The sequence below is a fragment of the Yarrowia lipolytica genome, chromosome 1B (assembly GCF_001761485.1).
Source record: "Yarrowia lipolytica chromosome 1B, complete sequence".
NCBI lineage: Eukaryota > Fungi > Ascomycota > Dipodascomycetes > Dipodascales > Yarrowia > Yarrowia lipolytica.
This window is the reverse complement of record NC_090771.1, coordinates 519,633-535,766: the sequence shown is the minus strand read 5'-3', so window position 1 is coordinate 535,766 and position 16,134 is coordinate 519,633. Positions and strand designations below refer to the sequence as shown.

Below are 16,134 nucleotides of genomic sequence, written 5' to 3'. Positions count from 1 at the left end.
GGTTTGGGGCACGTGGAATTGCCGCGACGAGAATTTCCCCGGCCGTTTACACCGTCCATAATGCTGCCGGCCACGTTTCTCGCTGTGTTTATATAGCTGGATTCCGAGTTATGATTTTTTTTGCGAATTTCTGCGAATTTCTCCCAAATATTTTCCATTTTTCCACTTTTCCACTTTTCCACTTTTATGCCCATTTTGAGACCACGTAGCATCTCGGACTTAAATGCCACAGTGACGTAAGACCGTAGATGGAGAGCCGGTGGTACAGCCAATTCTTGTTGCGGCGGGGCAAAATGAACATGGTCACGTGATCTAAAGAGTCGGGGCATCACATTTCCACTGATAAAACTCGTTTTTTCTCAGCACAATGTCCTCAAAAATGGCCTCTGTTCCCGACACCTTCCCGACACCACACTATCTCTTGGATCGGTGATGATGTGCTTGCATTAAGGTTCCTGAGGGTCAATGTTGCAGTGGTTCAAACAGAGCAGTTTGCGGGTCGATTTGACCGAGTTTTTGAATCCGAGGAGGAACAATCAATTGCTACAATTTGCCCAAATCTCCACTCTCTAGCGTCTTCCAAACCCCTTTATATATGCCCGCTACTCCGCTGTCCCCTCACAACTCTAAACAGTGACACGTCGACTCGACGGCGGTGACGAACTGTAAATGGATCGTGACCACCGTGAAGTAGATCACACCCACAAACCACACCAAAAACAATGCCTCTCGGAAAAGTCAAGTCGGTGGTTTCTGGAGACACCATCATTCTCCAGTCTCCCAGCGGAGCTGAACGACAGCTTTCGCTCGCCCATATCCAGGCCCCCAGACTCTCTTCTAACGATCCCTATGGTTACGAGGCTCGAGAAGCTCTGCGGCTTTTGCTGGTAGGCAAGCAGGTGAAGTTCGAGGTGCTATACAACATCAATGGACGAGAGTACGGAGACGTGTCGGCACCCATTTTCGACTCGCTGGTGGAACGAACTCTTAAGCAGGGCTTTGCCAAGATCAGAGAAGGAGCTCTGGAACGGCTAGATGAGGACCAGGAGGACTACGTCGAGAAGCTCCAGGCTGCCCAGAAGGAGGCCGAGACGGCGCAGATGGGAGTTTGGGGCGCAGATGTCAAGGCCCCCACGGTCTACCAGACTGTGACTGCGTTTGAGGACGCTGGAAACGCTCCTCTGCAGAACGGCAAGGACGTCTCCAAGACCTACAATGCCATTGTGGAGAAGGTGATTTCCGGAAACAGAGCCATTGTGCGAGTCATTGTCGCTCCCGGAGTGCATCTCAACATCCCCGTCAACCTCGCTGGTATCTCTACCCCCAGATCGGGCTCCACAACCACCACTGCCGAGCCGTTTGGAGACGCTGCTCGTGACTTCGTGGCTCTCAGGTTGCTGCAGCGAAGCGTGCAGCTGGCTTTTGCCTCGTTCAACCCCCAGGAAGTGCCCCTGGTGACCGTGGTTCATCCTGCCGGAGACATTGCTGAGCATTTGCTCAACAGCGGTCTGGCCAACGTCAACGACCACCATGTCATCCACATTGGAGCCGAGAGAGCCGGAAAGCTGCGGCAGCTGGAGAATTCCGCTAGGCAACAGGGTCTGAACCTGTGGAAGGGTCTCCCTGCCGCAGCCACTGCTGCTACTTCTGCTGGAGGTCTCAGTCCAGGCAAGACCATCTCTGGAACCATCACAAAGGTCATTTCAGCCGACACCCTGGACATTGACGACGTTACTGTCCAGCTGTCGTCTGTTCGAGCCCCCCGAAAGAACGATCAGCCTCTATGGGCCGCTGCTGCCAAGGAATACGTCCGAAAGAACTACATTGGAAAGTCCTGTGAGGTGACTGTCGATGCCATTCGAGCCAAGACCGACCAGTTCGAGGAACGACCTCTCGTCACCGTGATTGTGGACGGAAAGAACATTGGATCCGAGATCATCGCCAACGGCTACGCTACTGCCATTCGACATGGTAAGAACGTCTCTGATCGATCCCCTCACTGGGATACTCTTGTTGAGAAGGAGCAGGAGGCTCAGACCGCCAAGAAGGGTCTCCACGGCACCAAGGAGCCCGCGCCTGACCGAACTGTGAACGCCTCCGAGAACCTGACCAAGGCCAAGTCCCACCTGTCTACTCTCCAGCGTCGAGGCCGAATCCCAGGTGTGGTTGACTTTGTGTCTTCTGCCTCTCGATTCCGAATCATCAGCGACCGAGAGAACATTAACCTGACTCTGGTTCTTGCTGGAATCAACTCGCCCAAGACTTCTGAGCCCTTTGGAGAGGAAGCCCGAGACCTGGCCGCCAAGAAGTTCCAGCAGAGAGACGTCGAGTTCACTGTTCAGGGCACAGACCGCCTGGGTAACTTCATCGGTCACTTGTACCTGCCCAACGAGTCCAAGCCCTTTTCTATCGAGCTTCTAGAGGCTGGTTTCGCTTCTTCTTTCATCCAGGCTGCTGAGTCTTTTGCCCACGAGCTTGAAGACGCCGAGCAGGAGGCCAAGAAGGCCCGAAAGGGTATCTGGAAGGACTTCAAGGAGGATGTTGAGGATCTCGCCACCACCACTGGTGCTCTCAATGTCAACGAGCCCGCTGCTCCCGTTGTCCCCGACTACATTGACGTGACTATCACCAACATCAACCCCGACGGATCCATTGCATTCATTTCCGGCGGCGTTGGAGCTACTCTGACCAAGCTGGAGCAGGATATTACCTCGTTCAACCTCGCTGCTGCCAACACCACCCAGTTTTCGTTTGCTTCTGGCCATCCCAAGAAGAACGACTACGTCGCTGTGAGATCACCCAAGAACACCTACGTTCGAGCTCAGATTCTGAACGTTGACAAAGCCACTGGCAAGTTTGCCATTCTTCTTATCGACTCTGGTAAGGCCGTTACCGTGTCCCAAGCGCAGCTGCGACCCCTGCAGGCCCAGTTTGGTGTTGCCAAGGTCCCCGGTGCTGCCAAGACCACCAACCTGGCATTCATCCAGGCTCCTCCTGCCGGCGGAAACAGTTACCTGGAGGACTACGTTGACCTTCTCAAGAAGGAGATTGAGGGTTCTCAGCTGGTCGCAGCTGTTGTCTCTCCTGGCAACGTTGTACTCTTCACCATTGACTCCAAGGGCCCCGAGGACTCTGTCAACTCGTTCGTTGTTGAGGACGCGTACGCTTTCATCAAGCCCAAGCTGACCCAGGCCGAGCTCAACCCCACTTGGACCGCTACCGTTACCAAGCTCAAGGAGCTGGAGAAGGCTGCCAAGAACGACCGGGTTGGAATCTGGGAGTTCGGAGATGCTGTCTACGACGATGAGCAGTAGGTATGTGGAGTGGATAATCTGGCTATACCCCGCGGAGCTGTCGCTCTGTCTCTGTAATGTATAAGTACAAAATGTATTGTTTATTTAATGTCACCCATGCATGGTGCGAGTGCTGTGTATAGCTGGTGTATTTACTTTGTAAGTAGTTGATAAACCTTCGATTGTTGACCTTGTGCTGGTGTGTATCCTATCACTTCAGACGTACTAACCACGCTATAACTCCTAATCTTTGGCAGTCTGGTGTCTGTCATGGTCGATATCTCTCTCAAAGGTGTTTTATTGTGATTTCTTGGTCTTGTTGGACTTCCAGATGTCTTTACTCTGCCGCAGATGTGACGCCTAGGTCACATGTATTAGCTCTAGAATAATCTATATATAATGACGCAATGCGTGAGAAAAATGTGGCCGACGAGAACCTCGAGAAAAATATGAATAAAATAGTAAAAAAAAGAAAACTAATGGGAGAGAGGTATTAGTTCTTGCGTCTTGTAGTTTATCTACTTTTGGATCTATACAGGCAGGAGTAGCCACCAATAATACGGATCTTACACAGCGTATTTAGCAGTTATAGATACAAAACAGGTGGGGCATATCGAATGATTTACCCAGGTCCCAAACAGAAACAGCAGAAACAAACATGGAAACTAGCACACACGAAACGTCTACTGACTGGTCCTACCCTGTGCTATTCTCACACCTCTCTCAGCCCTTCTATGACGTCTTCGTCGGTGTCCTCGAGGTACTGCATTGAAATCGTCATAGGTGCTCGATCATTTGACGGACGAACCTGGAAACCCTTGTATATCTGAAACCCGGAGTTTTTTTCAATACCAATGGCATACATCCACCCTTCGACTACTCTACTCTCCACAATGGCATATTCCTTTTTTTCCACACACCTGGCCAATCATGTGTCTCCCTCAGATAAAGATATTTCAGTTGCAAACTTTATCAGGAATCGTTTGACCCGTGCATAGCAACATATCACGTTCAAGACCACTGAGAAGAACACAAATACCCCCCTGCCGAAGCAACACAGAGACGCGTTCTAGACCTAGCTGCTCTCAACATCGACCCCGCTCAGACCCGAGAACCCCCCCAAGCCAAGCTATGCTGCCACCTGAACTCTTCTCGGAAGTATGTCTGCATCTCAACATCAAAGACATCTACAACTTGAGTCACGTGAACAGGGAGCTCAATGGACTGGTATCAGATGACTTGTTCAGGACTAAGCTTCTAAAACACTGCCCGTTCTACGATCTGAGCAACTCTCCGCATTCAACATGGAAGGAGTGTGCGTCGACGTATATTTCGAGAGAAGGAGCGATTTGCAAGGAGGTATCAGAGACCAAGGACTACGTGGTTCACACAGACAACCACATTTTGTCTGGATTTGTCTCTCTATCCAACACTTGCAACGATTCCATCCTTTCTTTGGGTCAGAGTATCAGTCTGGATGGATCAAAAGTTACGTTTGACCAACTTGCAACAACTGTGGACGTTGCTACAGGTGAGACTGTTGATCAATCAGCAACGGAAGGCCCCAGCTTCAAGGATGGAACATATACGGGCTTCCATGGCATATCAATGCGCATTTCAACAAGCATTCACGCTCATATGACGGCCGTGGAGTCACCGGAAGTCCTTGCTGTCCTCACAGGCTGGGGGTTCAACTACCAAAGACTCATGGTAAAGTATCGGTCTTCCGAAGGTCTTGACCCGGACTATGTGGGAGAGCATATTAACCAATTGGACAGAGTATTTGTCAGTGCAGGTCACGTGTTCTTGAAATCTGTCAGCAATTGGACCTATTTACTACAAGGCGACACGTTCATTCCAGTTGTCTTCCAGCCTCAAACAACTCGGGAGTACCCCTTTTTGCTCTGCTACAATGGCCTGTTGATGCATTTTAGTGGCACTACAGTGGAGGTGTTCCATGTTGATCTGGAGAACAAGGAGTTGAGAGGCGGTAAGGGCGTCTCGTTCACTCATAGTAGCTCCGGGTTCTCCGGAAACCTCTACAAGCTCATCCAGGTTGCCGACAATCCTCGATATGCGATAGAGTATAACATCAACAGGACAATCTGTGGGGTGTGGGACTTCAAACAGATGAAGTACATGCGACGGCAGTACAATGACAACAGGAAGGCGTTGCAGCTAGTAGGAGTGGAAGATGGAAAGGTGGAGTGGCAGCTGTACACGAGAGAGTACATGGAGGTGCTTCTAGGTAGACGATTAGAGTGGGGGGAAGAGGTTGTTCACGAATATGGAGATTTATAAGTGGACTACGTTTTTTACATGCAGTATCTTGGTCTACCAGTGCTTCTCAGTACACACTTGTACAATTACATCTGTTAGTTAAATAAAAAGTCTACTTTTCAGGGGTAGTTCTGAGAAAGTGGGTGGGACAATGATAGCCCTCGTTGCTGACAAAGTAGTTTTGATGGTAGTCTTCGGCGTCCCAGAAGTTCTCAATGGGCTGGATGACCGTCGCAATGGGTTTAGCGAACCACTGGTCTTCCAGTTTCTTCTTGACAGCCAACGCACGTGCTTGCTGGTCTTCATTGTGTGTGAAAAGACCTGATAGATACTGGGTACCAATGTTCTTGGGTCCCTGGCCATCAGTCTGTGTGGGATCATGGATCTTGAAGAAGAAATCGGCCAACTCTTCATACGAGACTTGAGCCGAATCAAACGTGACTTGAAGGGACTCGAAATGGCCCGTGGAGCCAGCACACACGCTCTTGTAGTCTGGGTTGTCAATAGAACCTCCAGAGTACCCCACCTTGCAGTCCACCAGGCCCTTATCGGTGTAATGCTTTCGGTACATGTGTTCGATTCCCCAGAAGCATCCTCCTGCCACTGTGATGACGTCGAGCTTGGAGGGCCCAAACTTGATGGTGGGCGAGATTCCGGGTTCCTGGGACGCGGTCATGGTGATAACGATCTTGGATCACTTTTTTTTTAGCGGGTCAATCTTCTTTTATACCCGTTATGACTCTAATCTGACTCGGGGCAGATTGACTTTTTCATGCGTCTTATCTATCGTCATGTCACGTGCGGGACGGAGAAGAAGGTGGTAGAGCCCTTGTACTATGAGATTTCGAGTGGGAAACACATATCACTTGACCGACGATTATAGATACAAGTCTAGATGTCTTCAACTCCCTCTCAGCACCTATTCTACTCCTTCTCTGTACTCCTATTTTAGCCGAGATTTTCATCCATATGAAAGTTAATGGGAAAATATGGAGAAAAGTTGCAAACCGTTGAGGGGCTGATTGGTAGGAAATTTGGGGTTCTACTACCACTTGAGCAATAAATAATGTTCTTTTTTATTCTAGAGATTGGAGCCCGAGTGTCTGAATTTTTATATTTTAATTCCTTATTCATTTTTTTTTTTCTAATGATTCATTACAGCTATATACCTAGTAAGCCGGGTTATTGGCGTTCAATAAATCATACACTTCTGAATCATTGCGGTGTGCGCTGCGAGGCGCATGTCAGTTGGTTTGTCGACACTTCGTCTCGTTCTTGTCCTTGTCGTAGTCGCGCATTTTTTTTATTCGCATTTTTTTTATTCCAGATTCATGGCATTTTTTTCCGTCTCCACGCTGAAATTCAACAGGGAGATTTTCTGAACAAAAATTCGGTCCCTTGGCCCAGTTGGTTAAGGCGTCGTGCTAATAAGGAATAGCAACTTTGCAACGCGAAGATCAGCAGTTCGATCCTGCTAGGGACCATCTCTTTTTGCTCTCGTGCCTACCGAAGGCGAGTTGTGTCGTTTCTTGGTCATATTTTTGCTTCCCCACCCGTCATATGCCTTGGGGATGCAGTGTTAGCGCGATTTGAACTTTGTCATTGACATAGACAGAGAGAAGTGAGTGAGTCGGACTTGTAAGGAAAGAACAGAATGGAGCTTCAGGCAGCAACTGTGCTTGAAGATCTTCTGATCTTGACATGTCGACGTGATACCCTGTGGTGAGTTCAGCTCAGACACGCCAGGCTAGCTTACCCAATGAGAGCGACTGGTGATCAAGAACACCTCATAGTGCGACGGAACAGTCCATTTTGTGAAAGGCTGAGATTCTCAATCCTTCTTTGCTAACAAAGTGCTACCAAACGAAATCGGTCTGCAAATCCTGCAAGATTGCGATCTCGAATCATGTCTGGCACTAGGCGAGTCCTTGCCCAACATACACGCTCTGCTGAGATCGATGGATGCCACCCTGGTGCGTGAAAAGGTTGTCGCACGGGTTCCATGGATGGAACTTGACTTATCCGATAACCGGTTCAGCACCTGGATGGCTTGTGCTCGAGTCATACGGGCGAGAAATAGGGCTACTCAGAAACCCGGTTCGGTGTGGACCTCAGGATCAGATTTCCGCACACTCTTTCCCATGTGCAAACCAAAGGAAGTGTTCATCGATCCTGTCAATGTTGAAGGAGCTCTTCCACAGTCGTACACACCTGTATTCAACGACTCTGTCTTCCGTGGTATTGGAACGGACTCAGACTTTTCGCTCAAGGGCGAAGAGATTCATCTCGAGAATGGCAGATGGAACATCAAGACACTGGAGGTAGCATTTGGTAATCAACACACACATGTCAAGAATATCAATGAAACTGGACGGGCTATTGTCAACCCTGAAGATGGATACGAGGTCATGACCTCAAATGAAACGGTGATCCATTTAAGATGCAACACGGGGGTTCTTCCTACTGATATCATTGCTCACAGACCTACGATAACCGAAACATACACCTCCAGGTCAGACCTCTATCAAGTGGCCATCAGATTGCCCTCATTTGATAACTTCTGTGTTCCATTCGTTCACCTGCTTCCTAATAAGTCTACCAAAGCTCTTGTAGGAGTTCATGTCAAATCTGGCAATTCCGAGTCACTTTACAAGGAGGAGAAGACGTGGGTGTATCTCATTGACACCTTGGATTTCACCAAAGTGACGTTGATAACCGTGCTTCCAGCACGACCCATACAATGGAGTGAACTTCTACGTGAGAATTGGCTTGATGAAGTGAATAGAATGGCTCCTAATCGCGACTTTGACGTTACCTACTACCAAGGTCTTTTGTATATTTACTGCAATGGCCGTATTGTGCCATTATGGACCGATTGTGGCATTGAAGATGACGACAATATCACTCCATTTGCGTCTCCACAGAACCATATGGCTGGCTACCATCGCACCCGACTGAGGACGTGGTTCAACACCGGCAAGCCGGTTATTTGTACCGTCTCAGGGTACTTGCCTGATCCTCCAAACGATAGTAGACTTGTTAGAGAGGGAAAATACATCACACTGAGTGGAACGGAAGGGAGATTGGTGGGCGACCTGAAGACTGATACTTCATATATCGCTAGAGATAGATTGAAGATGGGTTCCTTCTTGTTTCCAGGTGTTGAAAATGGACAACCAATGTTTTACCGATGGAAAAGAAGCACCCTATTATCTGTCCTGGGACTGTTACGAGGCTCTGAACAAGACGGTATAACAGAGAAGGTCAAACAGCTATTCAATGCCGATGCACCGTCTAGCTGGAACGAAGAAAGCTGCTCAGATAGAGAAGCCAGACTAGGAGTGTATCGCAATTGGGCAGCCATAGCCCGTTCGGGATTCAAGTTTAGTATGAGAGACATTTCCTTCATGGCTCCAAACTTATGCCTGAAGAGAATGGATCATCATGAGCAATAATAGAGCCATATATAAAAGTTTTGTAGATATAGTCTTAAGGCAATCAATTTCTTCTTTCCTTTCCTTTTCCTTTTTTTTTATTTAATTTTGGTTCTCTTATACCTTTTTCTCGAATGAATAAGCCCAAATGACCCCGGAGCAACAAGCCTGGCTAGCTCAATCGGTAGAGCGTGAGACTCTTATCTCGAAAGTCATCTCAAGGCTGTGGGTTCAAGCCCCACGTCGGGCTTACATAAAGGCTGCTGAGGGGCTGTCTTTCCTTTTTTCTCCCTTCCACTCCTTCTATCATGATGTCATGTCTCCTACCTGCTTGACATGATGTTCCGGAAAACTGCAATCTATATATCTCTCTCAAGTCTATAAGAGAAGTCCGGCAGAGGTCTATTCAAGTTCAGCACGTTTACATCTTTACACATTCAATTATCTCTTTTCCCACGCCAAGGGCTCTTCTATCATGTGTCTGAAGCCCTGTGAGCAGCGACGGTGAGATGATCTAGGGGCCTCCTGTGAGTACAAGTAGAAAAAACCAATTCCATGTTGGCAATTGACAGTGACTTCCACAATATATCACGATTCGCAGCTACGATTACAGCAGTCTTCTCTATCTCCGTACTCGTACAGGACAAGACCTGTGGATCATGCACCCTCCAGCTCATATCATCATAATAAATCATGATTCATTATCCTCCAATGCGTATCACAAGACATTTTTAGATAAGTCTTAATCTCTTCTCTTCTGATGCTCCAGAACGGCAGGTCGGAAGGCGATCCACAAGCTGACAGAGACAACAACGGCCATCAAAGTCATGACTTCCAGTACCCAGATGATGACCTGGGTCTCGGTGAAGGGCTTTTGGGCGTGCAGGATCGATGAGGCGTCCATTTGAAATGATTGGTGGGTGGGAAAAGAGTCCAAAAACGTGGGTCGCAAAGTTGGGTCGGGTTTCGGACTATATATCTCTCGCTAAATGGAACTTTTAGTGCAGCCCAAATACATGGACAAGGCACTAAGACGCATTCTCACCTTAAATATCAACAACGTGCCGGAGATATGATCTGGACGGCTGGATATTGTCCAATTTGCAAGTATGAAAGGCGGAAAACAATCCAAAAACCTCCAGAAACACTATCATCCACTCCAATTCTTCCCTGCTCATCCACAACTCCCTCCAGAGTACACCCCTCCAACTCCATTTAGGTTGCCCAAAAGGCGGGGTTTGGGCACCCACTAACTTTGGCCCATCTGTTTGCTGGTAAAGCGCGCATCTTTTTCCGGCCTTTGTGTGGAAAAAGTGAAAAGATGATCATGTGACCAAGTAAGGGGTGTTTTGTCACGTGACCATATCCGTGTCTCTGAGAGAGTTTTCACCGACGACCCTAAGATACTTCGCCTGTTTCCGGATCGACAGGTTAACGCCGCCATTCGATCACGATAGCAACTTATTGGCAAGGGAGAGTAGTCTCATATGGTTGCGGATTGTATACGGATTGGACTGCACCATACATTGATCTTTCTTTCTTTCTTTAATATACAAATAAAATATCTTATGCTATACAAGTGCGGTACAAGTAAAGTACCAACTTTTGGTCTCTGCTTCTATGAATAGTATGAGGTAGCAACAGTTTCGCACCTTATACCGCCTTTCCCCCGTTGCTTAATCCCGCCCACTGAACATATCCTTCTTCTCCTTTCCAGTGATCTTCTTTCGTCGTCGCTCGATGGCTCGATCGATATCCTTCTTCTTCATAGTCTTGAACTGTTCCGTCAGCACCAGCTTTCGCTGGTCGCTTCGCTTCAGATAGTAAGGGTTCTTTCCATCCTTGGCCTGCTCTCTCTGCTGCTGTCTGTGCTCGTTCAGCACCTTCTTTCGGAAGTCTCGCTTCTCCAGAGTCTTGAGTTTCGACTGCAGCGACTGGATCTGTGTCTGGATCTGGGATCGAATGTACGATTCCTCCGTTTTCTTCAGCTTGGCCTGCAGCTCCGCAATCTCCTCTCGTCGGTACTCATCCAAAAATGCATAGTCCTCTCGAACACGGTCCTCATTAGCCTTTCCATAGGTGGCATCAAAACGGATATCTCTGTAGAGCTTGGAGTCACGTGAAGCAGAGTCAGCTCCGGATTTCGTCATGGTCAGACCAGGGATAGGTCGGATCACACTCACTCGCTTCTTACTGGAAGCTTCACTGGGAGCATGCTTGAGTCTCTTCTTGGGTCCTCCATCTTCCTTGTTGTTGCCCTTGCCCTTGTTATTGCCCTTGTAAGAGCTTCTCTCGTACCCTCCGGAGTTTTCTTCGGGTCCCGAGTCGCTGTCACTGTCGCTGTCGTCTTCGTTCTCCTTATCGAGATTCTTTTGCGCGTTGCGAATGGCTCCGAACGATAACGAGCTCATTTCTTCGGGCCCAGAGTCCTTCTCCAGACCGGCAAATGTGTTGTAATCGTCCGAATCACTGTCGTCAGCTCGCTTTCGAACCAGATTTCTGTTTGAGTCTCGCTTCATAGTGTTGTGGTGATATCGAAAGAATATTTCACAGCTGAAGCGATATGCAGATATTTTTTTAAGGTTCCATAATGGAACATCAGCTGGCTGCTAGACAGGCTCTATACAGGCTCGTGCGGTAGGTGACGTCAAAGGGAAAAAGCGAATATACGAAGGATACTGACAGAAATGTGTCTATATCAACAAATACAAAAATCGGCTACGTTTTCACCAAATTTGTGCTACTCTTCTGGGGAGTGTCTAATGACGGACTTTGAACTTTAATTAAGTGGTGCGACTGAGCCTGACTGAGTGAGCATTGGCTGGGGGGAGTCTGTAATGGTGTTAGGTGAGAGCATTGAGAGGAGTCGTATTCAAGCTGGAGAACAAGTAGGATCTGAGAGAGTGGTAAAAATGGTAAGAACTTGGCTTGAAACCCTTCTTTCGAGACTGGTAAAGAAACCCCAATTAGTTTACTTGGAATAGTTGAACAATGGGTGATATAGACGGGCGAGTCTGGTGTTGGATGCCTCGTCTTCCCCGTTCATCGAGGTTTGAACCCTGTCAGATCGGACTGAAATGTGAACTGTCTGGACCACCAGTTGTGGAAGTCTGAGTTCTCTTGTTCCTCATGTACAGTATAACCCGTGTTGTTGCATTCGATACAGAGATTCTCTTAACTGATGTTATACTTAATCAAATATTGAGGGAAAATAAAATAAAAATAATATATATAAAAATAAAAAAACCCAACACAAAACAGCAACAACTAGAGGAAGTACACTACAAGTCATTGAGAATAAACGCTAGGGTAATACTACTGCACCTGTTCTGAATAGCTGTTTCCACAGCATTCGATGTCCTATTTCGACAGTTCGCTAACCGCTTACATTGTAGTTCAAAGACAACAAGTCCGCCCTAAACTATGTACAACGATACATCCAGCAGACGTGGATCTTGTTTCATGTGCTTTTGCGAAATTCGAAACTGTTTTGGCAGACCATAAAAGCGAACCTGTTCCCCGTTGAATACGCACTGTTAGACGTTGGTCAGGGTTTTAGTTGCTTTTTTCTCTTCCATAGCCATGATTTATGCCGTTGTTATCGCCGGATATAGGGTGTGATATTAGGGTGCCAGTGTCTGACAGTGTGCCGGATATAAACGACTGTTCTGTGCCCAAACAGCACTGTTTTCGTCCGAATCAAGCCATTTTTCTGATTTTCGATAAACAGCTGGTATTTCGGCTCTATGGCCTGTTCCCATAGTCCCCTTGTATATAGTACCAACACCCATTTACCACTTGTATATTGTACCAACACCCATTTATAGACCCCCCAGATATATCCATTGCAAGAAACTCTAAAAAACGCATGTAGAGCAGAGCAGAGTGGTGGTAGAGAGACGCTTGGGAAACAAGAGTTGTTAAAGATTGGTCCGTCGGGTCAATTTGTCCCTGAAAAACACATCTTTTCTGGACCTGCGACGTCCATTTACCACATTATACGTTTCCATTGGCACTGCCTACTTGTAGCAGTCGCTTGGCGCGAACTCTATAGTGGAGAGAGCATGTACCGGGGTACGAGTACGAGCGCATTCGTGGCCACACCTGGCCAAACATCACCACATATGCAACTAACCGACGACCATAAGAAAGACCTGGAAAAGCTGGGCGAGGAATTGAAGGGCAAGGAGGAGCACACGGTGGCTGGGGAGGATGAGGAAGATGTCAACCATGGCGCCGACGATTCCGAAGACGCCGAAGACGAAGACGCCGAAGACGAGAACGACTACACCGAACTGGATGTGGACATTGTGTGCCAATTCATCAAGGACGCCGCCAGAGAGGCCGAGAAGACGGGCGACTACATTTCCTACGCAACCGTCATCGACATCCACTGCTCGGATCCATCCAGATACAAGCACGTAGACAGGGTCAAGATCCTCACGTCTCTTCTGGAGGTGCTGCGGACCAACCCCAAGATTTGCGAGGAAATTGGCTGGGATCTTCCAGCGCTTTTGCTGCCCTACTTCAATGTCGAGGACTTTGATTTCAACGACGGTCTCGAGGGTCACCCGACCTTCTACCCTCTGATTATGCTGTTCTCGACCCTGGCAGAGTACGGCAACCCCAAGGAGCTGTTTCTCAAGACCGTCGAGACGCTCAGTACACTGACCTGTGACCGCGCACCCGAAAATGACAAACTCAAGTTCAAACAGGCCGAATCTCTACGGAAATTCGAGGTCTGCAAGTTCCACGTTCTCGAGGAACTCATGAGCTCGTGCATGAAGAAAATCAAGACCCAGTACCCCTCCCGGTTCTTGGCTTCCGCTGCTTCCGCCATTCTCATGTTCTCCGCTCGAAATGCGGCACTTTTCAGACACTTCCCTCTCATTGTCGGCATTCTGGCTAGAAGAGTCTACGTATTTATTCGAGACTGGGGGATGGACGGAGACGAACCCATGGACATGTCGCCTGACGAACAAGCCAAGAGCGCCAAGATTCTACAGTCCCTGTCCACGTACTTTTTTTACTCGTGGTTCCACCGGGTGGCTGTCCGATGGAGTAGCAATCTCTTCCGAGAGATCAAACACTCAATCCACGAGTTGCCCAGAGCCGAAAGAGCCAAGTACGACAACCCGAAATCAAATGGATCGGCCGTTTACACCATTTACAACCGATGGGGCACTCTGGCGCTATCTCTGGATCTTGATCCCAGTCAATATTTCCTTCCTCTGATCCAGGAGATCCAGGAGGACGTCCAGGAGGCCACCAAGGGAGGGTTGGACGATACTCTTGCGGGATTCAGCAAGAGTTCACTTTCAGACGCCTCCCCCATCGCATTTGTTGACTACAGCATGTACGATGACGCCTCTGAGATTCCTCTGTCTCAGGAGGGTCTGCTTATGCTTGCTACCCAGTACATGATGGAGAACCGCGACCACAGTCTCAATATTTCTCTAGATCAGCTGGTTTCTCTGACACTATATCTTGTGCACAGATCCTCCCCTAAGGAACCTCTTCCTTTTGCCATTACAGACTTGCTCCTGTTCTGGGGATGGTGGACTCTCAAAGACATGGAGCGTCCCGAGGTGCGACAACTTGATGAAGCATTTTACGTCAAGTATCTGCAGTTCCTGGTGTTTATTTCGGCATCTTCTCCCTTGCCCGAAATCAGAAACATTGCCTACACACTCTGTGGGCGGCTGTTGTACCTGCAGCACGAGTCTGTCTCGTTCGCCTTCATCGCAGACACTATTGCGGATTGTCCGTTTGAGAATGCCCAGGTAGCCATGGTAGGTATTCTCAAGCGTCTGATGATCCCTGACGAGATCTCCGACCAGCTCTCAAAACTCAGAATTCCCGATGTGCCGACCCGAGAGGGAGTCGAACACCAGAAGGCCTCCCAGACCACCATCCCGACAACTCCCGAGCATGTGGATACTATCAAGAGTCTTTGTAACGCTGCATTGGAACAGGAGAACACGCACCTGGTGATCACCTGGCTCAACTTCCTGTCCACAGTGAAGCTGGACTGCGGTTTCGCGGGTGACTATGCTGAGCGGGTGGAGAAGGTGATTGACGAGGTGGAGGATGAGAACGACCGGACTCTGATTAGACTGGCTCTGGACGTGTTGGCAAAGACCGTCTAGAGCGCTCCGGTCTGCTAAAGTCAGGGGTGGAAGCAAAAGACATTAGTGATGTAAGTAGTATTGAATTGTATAGTGAGTTCGAGTAAGGAGTACAGGTTGGATGTAATGTATCTACGAGTACTGTACACTATATGATGTGATGATCTCAGTAATAAAAGTAAGAGTACTCGTGCCGCGCCGATACAACTTGTACATACAGGTAGTCTATGCTGGAGCCTCTTGATTGTCGAGAAACAGAATCATGAGAGAGTATAATGAGAATAGATGGAATTCTTTTCTAACAAGCAGTTTAAATAGCGTTGAATTGACCGCGCAGTCCTTTTACGGTCTGTCTATACCGAGAATTATTCAACAGTTTTTTTTATTCTTTTTTTTATTCTAATGATTCACTGTCTGACTAAGCAGAACCACTCGTCCGTTGTCAACCTTTGTTCGAAAGTTACAAGGCAGCGGCATGGCGCAGTGGAAGCGCGCAGGGCTCATAACCCTGATGTCCCTGGATCGAAACCAGGTGCCGCTATTTGTTCTTTCCTTTTTTCCAGAATTTTTGCCCTGTATGTGAGAGAGTCCTGTCTGAGTTAAGTTGTGACTCATGCAGGTGGCAAAGGGCTGTTCAGAGATGGGCTGAGGTCAAAGGGTGGTCTAATTGGGAAAAAACATGTTCGAAAACGAGCCATTTATTTTCAAAAACTACTTTAATAGAAATATCAACGCCCTCATTCGACTTGGAGCTCTCAAATGTCACCTCTACGGCTTCTGAAAGCTCCAGGTGGTGTTATTAAGCGAAACCTTATATATTTAGTGCACCGTTCTTGCAAGTGTAAAAATACCAGTCGAGGAGTTGAAAAATGATAATTTGGGAAACATTTTATTTTCAAAGACATTTTTAGAGAAGGGGAACAAGAGAATGTTATAGATTTCCTACAGACCTACTGTGGCATGTTTGAAGTCCAGGTACTTGTAGGACATGTGGGTGCT

The 16,134-nt window shown here is 48.0% G+C and overlaps 6 protein-coding genes and 3 non-coding genes across 9 annotated transcripts; 7 read left to right on the top strand and 2 right to left on the bottom strand.

Annotated features, from left to right (window-relative positions):
* Positions 1 to 722: 722 nt before the first annotated feature.
* Positions 723 to 3,314, top strand: YALI1_B05350g (uncharacterized protein; the record flags this gene model as incomplete). The annotated part of the gene is made up of 1 exon (XM_500474.3): positions 723 to 3,314. The coding sequence occupies one exon, from the start codon at positions 723 to 725 to the stop codon at positions 3,312 to 3,314; it is 2,592 nt and encodes an 863-aa protein (XP_500474.3).
* A 1,110-nt stretch (positions 3,315 to 4,424) lies between these two features.
* On the top strand, positions 4,425 to 5,594 carry YALI1_B05313g (uncharacterized protein; the record flags this gene model as incomplete). The annotated part of the gene is made up of 1 exon (XM_500473.1): positions 4,425 to 5,594. The coding sequence occupies one exon, from the start codon at positions 4,425 to 4,427 to the stop codon at positions 5,592 to 5,594; it is 1,170 nt and encodes a 389-aa protein (XP_500473.1).
* A 91-nt stretch (positions 5,595 to 5,685) lies between these two features.
* YALI1_B05295g (uncharacterized protein) lies at positions 5,686 to 6,249 on the bottom strand (the record flags this gene model as incomplete). Its single annotated transcript, XM_500472.3, has 1 exon — positions 5,686 to 6,249. One exon carries the CDS (start codon positions 6,247 to 6,249, stop codon positions 5,686 to 5,688), a length of 564 nt encoding a protein of 187 aa, XP_500472.1.
* A 716-nt stretch (positions 6,250 to 6,965) lies between these two features.
* Positions 6,966 to 7,057, top strand: YALI1_B05288r. Its single transcript has one exon. It is a non-coding gene; the product is annotated as a tRNA-Ile (tRNA).
* Positions 7,058 to 7,531: 474 nt separating this feature from the next.
* On the top strand, positions 7,532 to 9,028 carry YALI1_B05282g (uncharacterized protein; the record flags this gene model as incomplete). The annotated part of the gene is made up of 1 exon (XM_068281967.1): positions 7,532 to 9,028. The coding sequence occupies one exon, from the start codon at positions 7,532 to 7,534 to the stop codon at positions 9,026 to 9,028; it is 1,497 nt and encodes a 498-aa protein (XP_068138068.1).
* Positions 9,029 to 9,173: 145 nt separating this feature from the next.
* On the top strand, positions 9,174 to 9,257 carry YALI1_B05265r. The gene has a single exon. It is a non-coding gene; the product is annotated as a tRNA-Lys (tRNA).
* A 1,426-nt stretch (positions 9,258 to 10,683) lies between these two features.
* Positions 10,684 to 11,526, bottom strand: YALI1_B05242g (uncharacterized protein; the record flags this gene model as incomplete). Its single annotated transcript, XM_500470.3, has 1 exon — positions 10,684 to 11,526. The coding sequence occupies one exon, from the start codon at positions 11,524 to 11,526 to the stop codon at positions 10,684 to 10,686; it is 843 nt and encodes a 280-aa protein (XP_500470.1).
* Positions 11,527 to 13,071: 1,545 nt separating this feature from the next.
* YALI1_B05226g (uncharacterized protein) lies at positions 13,072 to 15,156 on the top strand (the record flags this gene model as incomplete). The annotated part of the gene is made up of 1 exon (XM_500469.3): positions 13,072 to 15,156. The coding sequence occupies one exon, from the start codon at positions 13,072 to 13,074 to the stop codon at positions 15,154 to 15,156; it is 2,085 nt and encodes a 694-aa protein (XP_500469.2).
* A 448-nt stretch (positions 15,157 to 15,604) lies between these two features.
* Positions 15,605 to 15,676, top strand: YALI1_B05201r. The gene has a single exon. It is a non-coding gene; the product is annotated as a tRNA-Met (tRNA).
* The last annotated feature ends 458 nt before the right edge of the window (positions 15,677 to 16,134 follow it).